This window comes from Varanus komodoensis, unplaced genomic scaffold (assembly GCF_004798865.1).
Source record: "Varanus komodoensis strain SLA01 unplaced genomic scaffold, ASM479886v1 scaffold4, whole genome shotgun sequence".
Taxonomy (NCBI): Eukaryota; Metazoa; Chordata; class Lepidosauria; order Squamata; family Varanidae; genus Varanus; species Varanus komodoensis.
The window spans coordinates 15,137,654-15,143,047 of NW_025335941.1; the positions used below are offsets into that span (position 1 = coordinate 15,137,654).

General features: G+C 55.2%; 1 protein-coding gene across 1 annotated transcript; it reads right to left on the bottom strand.

Moving 5' to 3' along the window:
- Positions 1-4,203: 4,203 nt before the first annotated feature.
- On the bottom strand, positions 4,204-5,160 carry OLIG2 (oligodendrocyte transcription factor 2). Its single transcript, XM_044442554.1, has one exon. It carries the CDS (start codon positions 5,158-5,160, stop codon positions 4,204-4,206), a length of 957 nt encoding a protein of 318 aa, XP_044298489.1.
- Between the last annotated feature and the right edge of the window lie 234 nt (positions 5,161-5,394).

The following is a 5,394-nucleotide window of genomic DNA, read 5'->3' on the forward strand; positions in this document are numbered from 1 at the left end:
CAGTGACTATCAAATCCTAAAATGCATGGAGCTACGTCATTGCCCCCCCCCACCGAGAAAAAAAAGCAATCAGACTAAAAACTTGATGGAAGCTGGTGGAGGTAATGTGTAATTTTCAGAGGAGAGGCCAGCAGCAATTTTAGAAGTTAAACACCTCCATGACCAAAAAGTACTGAGCTAGGTACATTTCAGTAACTGGGCTGAAGTCCTGTAGTTCACGGCCTGCTTTGTTAGACACTTATTTTCAGGTCTGCTTTGGCAGATTCTGAATTTTAGTTGATGGCTGATTTGTACTTCGCTTTTCCACAAAGGCAAATGGAGCTCAAGGCGGCTAACAAACATAAGAAGAAAAACAAGCAGAAACTTTTACATTATACAAAATAATACAAGCAGGGGTATTTAAAACGTAAGTTGCTGCTCTGCTTCAAGTCTGGTCACCCACATTGCTTGTCATCCAAGTTTCACAGATTTCAGGGAAACTCCTCTACTTACAAACAAATTCAGCAAAATCAACAGCGCTTCCGAGGCTTGACTTCCACCGAATGTAAATAAATCTACGAACTACAGTTTGGAACAGAAGCTCGCCTCATGGGAGTCCAGCCTGTGCAAGGAGCTGCTGGCGTGTGTGTCTAGGTTCTTGAGGCAGCTCGTTCAAGAAAGCATGATTCATACAATCTCAGCCTACTGCAAGATGCTCTGTAAAACCCAAACGAGCACAGTTTTGCTTGTTATCCGCTCCTGGGCCTGCATTGGATCCACCAGAACTAACGCAGCTAGAGCTGGGCTTTGGAGCAGAAGTCAACATCCAGTCCAGGGCCCCAAATGACCACCCGGAGTGCAGCCCGAGGCGGAGGCAGCCGCAAAAAGGCTCGCCGTGGGCATGGTGGCCCCGCCATGGACATGCAGAAGCCCACCAGGGCTGATGCTGGTCTCTGCAGTCTTCTGCGCATGCGTGCACACAGGTCCTGCTGGCCGCTGCCCAAATGAAAAGACAGGTAGATATATACACGCTCTTATCTACCTCGTATTGTTAGAGGCAGCAGCCAGCCAGACCTGTGCATGTTTCCAGAGTCTCATCTTCTTAATTCTACTTTAAGTATGCTATTCTTTTGTGCAAACAAAAGAGTTTTATTCCTAAATCAAATGGAAGGTGGGGTGGTAAACTGCTAGGTGTGTGTTTCACGCCTGGTTGTCAAAAAGGTGGAGGGGCACCTCGAGCACTATTACAGGCACAGTCCTGCGCATGTTTCGACAGGGCAAAAGTTCTGCATTCGTCTGCATGTGCAAACAAGCGCAGGATCGCATTTCAGGTCCAGGGTCTAACACTCTCCAGCTGCACCTCTGTCCAGAGCAAGTGCTGGAGATACGCTGAGATCATGCGGGCGCCCAAGGGCAGGACTCCACCTCTGCACCTATGGCTGAAAAATCCCCAGACTACGAACAGACCTGGTGGTGCCTTTTCAAACTAGCTGGTGTCTCGATCGCTTTCTTCCCTGTTTCCATTGTGTTTCCACCCTTCGGGCGACATATGCAGCGCAGGTCGTCACAAGGCAGGTGGACACGCAACTTTCAGGTTAGGAATTGATGGCTCTGGACACCCCCCTGGCCTGCCCCAGTTCCCAGCCTGTGTGCTTAGGACTGACTAAAGAGGGGTGTGATCTAGGATTTATTACAGTATTTGTTTTTCGTATAGATTGGATGATGCTCCAGAGACAGTTTACAAACGAAATGAAAGGATGTGCGGCTTACGTAATTCTCCAAAATGCATAATCTATTTTCCGCTCTTGGATGACAATTTCTCACTGTCTTCCTAGAACATCACACAAAACAATTCTCGGCCTAAAACCCCGCTCCTAAGGCTGAGAATAAAGCCCCCAGGATCCCATGAGCCTCTGGCTGCCTGCAGAGTTACTTGGACATAGATCTCAGGATCTGGTTAAGGCCAGAACGTCGAAACTGCTTACTGGGCAGCCCCGCTGAACACAGAAGGACTTGCCTCCCGGCGTGCGTGGTATCAGGAGGCTGTCCTCCGGGTGGCAAGATGGCCCTTCGAGAATGAATTCGGATCAGGTGACTGTAATGTGACCCCCATTCCCCCTTCACCGAGCCTAGTCGGATTCAGTGTGTGCAGAACAGTGGTGTCCAATATTGCAAACGGTCTGCTTTAAGCAGGACTAAAATGGCATGTAAACCTTGAAGCCCAATTCTAGGCACCTTGATTCCACTATAAATTTCAATTGAACTTAAGGGGATTTGCTTCTCAGAAAACAGCTAAGAACTTCCGTTGCTTTTCCCGTCTCTCTCCATTGCTGGTGACGATTCGTCAGTTTCTACTCTTTCTTGCTGAAACCAAAGCACTGTTTGTATTTCTAATAAGTTCCACTAAAGAAATGAACAGAAACTATCATATAATTCATTATTTTAATTATTATTATTTAAAAATGTCAACAGTGGATCCTTTTTTGCAACCAAACAATAAATATTATTTAGCAACTTTTTCGTTTCTTTATTTTTATATATATATAAAAATAAACAGGTGATAAAAAATTCTCTTGAAGGTGACAGCACTAAGAGAAGAAGAAAAAAGTGGTTATTCAGAAGCTGAGCAGGGGCTCAGAGTATTGCAACACAAACAACACAGGGAATTCTTGCATGGGCTGTTTTTGGAGACGGGTGAGAAACTGTTAAGTCTGGAGAGAAAAGGGAAGTGTTACCCATCCTGAAGAAGAAGAAATGAGACAGGAGGAGAGAGACGGGACCTTGAGCTAAAATCCTATGCCCACTTACCTGAGAGTAAGCCCCACTGAACTCAGTGGAATTTACTTCTGAGAAAACTTGTATAGGATCGCAGGGTTAACCCATTAAAGGTTTTGAAGAACAAGCCCAAGTGACCAGAAAGCTCAAAAGGAACCCACCTTGCTCCACGTTGGGGAGCGTATGTAATTGTGCCCCCCCCCACAACACCTCAGAAGAAACAACAAACGCACAGCCTTAACTTGAGCCTCGCACACGCTGTAAACGCCGCAGCTGCGAAACGACCCTGAAGAGCACAGTCTCTCTGTCCAGCCAAGGCTTTCACTCCCTGCGTCCCCAAAGCTGTGATGCCTCCAGAAATACCTTTGCCCCCACGGCGTTTGGCCGGACGCACATTGGAGTCGGATCTTTAAAAAAACTGCTGGGGTGGGATCCAGAATTAGTAGACCCACTGAAAGCAATGGGGCTCAGATTAGTTGCGACTAACAGAAGTCCCATTGATTCCAATGGGTCTGCTCTACCTATGACTAAACCAAAATCCCACCCCCTAACTTTGGTTGGGTCAGATTCCTGGTTGGGTCACTTCCACGTAGTGAGTTCGGGTCCGGGCTGTTACTTGGAAGACACCTGAAGCCAGCTGCGCCTGCTCCTGCGATTGGCATCCGGTAGAAGTAAACTATTCTAAAATCAGCGGGGTTTATTTCCATCAATACTTCCGACCCAATCCTACATCTATAAAGAGGAAGGGAGGCCCTGTGTAAACACCGAATCCGGTTCTGAGACCACTTCGGTGGCATTTGCTTCCTTACAGCTCCCAACCCTTCGGCACATTTACTTGCAAGTAAACACCATCGATTTCAAAAGGACAGAGTTCTCACATACGACGTGTGTGATAAACCGGACCCAGGGTTCCCATAGCTCGGTTTGACCAAGGCTGTCAGGACCACTCCCATCCCCAAGCAATTCGAAGGAAATATTCGAGGGGGGGATAATACTTGGCAGCTTGGGCTCCTCTGGATCGAAAGGCGTGCCTAGCCCCAGTTGCACCCCTTTCTATCGTTCAAACAACAAAACAAAACCCGAATCGGAGCACACGATTCCGAAGAGCGACACACGTGAGTTTTACACACGACTGGGCCGGAGGCCGGAGTGAGCCGCGGCAGGGAGCTGGATCCGCGCGCGGCGACATCTCGGCGGGGCTCCGCGCCGGGCACGGGGGGCTCCCCTCCCCGCCGCTTCGCCTCCCGTGCCTCGGACGCGACCTCCAGTAAGTGCTGGGGCCGAGCTGCGGCGGGGGGAGGCGGTCACTGTTCTTGGGGCGGCGGCGGCGGCGGCGGCGGCGGCGGCGGGCGTGAAGCGGGCGAGGGCTTGTAGGTCCTGGGGGCGGGCTCCCTCCCCAGAGGGGGCCCTGGCCGGGCGCCTCCCGCCGCCCCCCGCGCCCCGCCGCGTTCATTTGGCGTCGCTGGTCAGTCTGGGCAGGCTGGCCGCGTTCATGCTGGAGACGTGGTGGTGCGACGGGGCGGGCACCTGGCACATGCTGCACGGGCAGGGCATGCCGCTCCAGTGCTGGAAGCTGCTGCCCAGAGGGGCCGAGGCGGCGGCGGCGGCGGCGGCGGCCGCGGCTGCCGCGGCCGCCGCCGCAGCGCTGGAAGGCGACTTGAGCAGGCCGTGGCTGGGCCGGATGGACGAGAGGCCGCCGGAGCCGGGCAGGGAGGCGCTGGAGACGGCGACCGGCGGCAGGATGGGGTGGTGCACGGCGTGGGAAGCCGGGTGGCTGGGCAGCGGCGCGGAGTGGCCCACCATGCCGCCCGGGCAGGCGGCGGCGGCGGCGGCGGCGGCCGGGTGGAAGCCGGCGGCGGCGTGGTGGCCGCCGTAGATCTCGCTGAGCAGGCGCTTCATCTCCTCCAGGGAGTTGGTGAGCATGAGGATGTAGTTCCGCGCCAGCAGCAGCGTGGCGATCTTGGAGAGCTTGCGCACCGACGGCCCGTGCGCGTAGGGCATCACCTCGCGCAGCCCGTCCATGGCGATGTTGAGGTCGTGCATGCGCTTGCGCTCGCGGCTGTTGATCTTCAGGCGCAGCTGCTGCAGCTCCGGCTCCGTCATCTGCTTCTTGTCCTTCTTGGAGGCCGACGACGACGACGACGAGGAGGAGGAGGAGGACGACGACGACGAGGGCGACTTGAAGGCCAGCTTGTCGACCATCACCACCCCGGCCGCGCTCATGGCGCTGCGCAGCTCCGCGCTCAGCTCGGCCGGGGAATCGCTGGGCGTCGAGCTGGACACCGCGCCGCCCGCCGCGAAGGCGCCGCCGCCGCCGCCGCCGCTCTTGGCCCTGGCCGACGCGAAGAGCTCATCGGGCTCCGGGGACGAAGGGCGGCTCGACACCAGGCTCGCGTCCGAGTCCATGCTGGGCTGGCCCGCGCACCTGGCTGCCTGCGGAGGGGAGCAAGAGGACAGGCGGCCCGCGTCAGACGGGCCACGCCACGCCACGCGCCGCGGCGGCCCCCCCCGCCCCCCGTCGGAGGCGAAGGGCGAAGGGCGAAGGGCTCTGCCTCGCCTCTCGGCTGCGCTCCTCGCCTCCGGCGCGGCCGACTTCCCGGTCAGCACGGCTCCGAGGCGCACCCCTCGCTTCCGGCGGGG

Coding starts and splice junctions, on each gene's coding strand:
- OLIG2 (XM_044442554.1), bottom strand. CDS start 5,160: ATGGACTCGGACGCGAGCCTGGTGTCGAGCCGCCCTTCGTCCCCGGAG.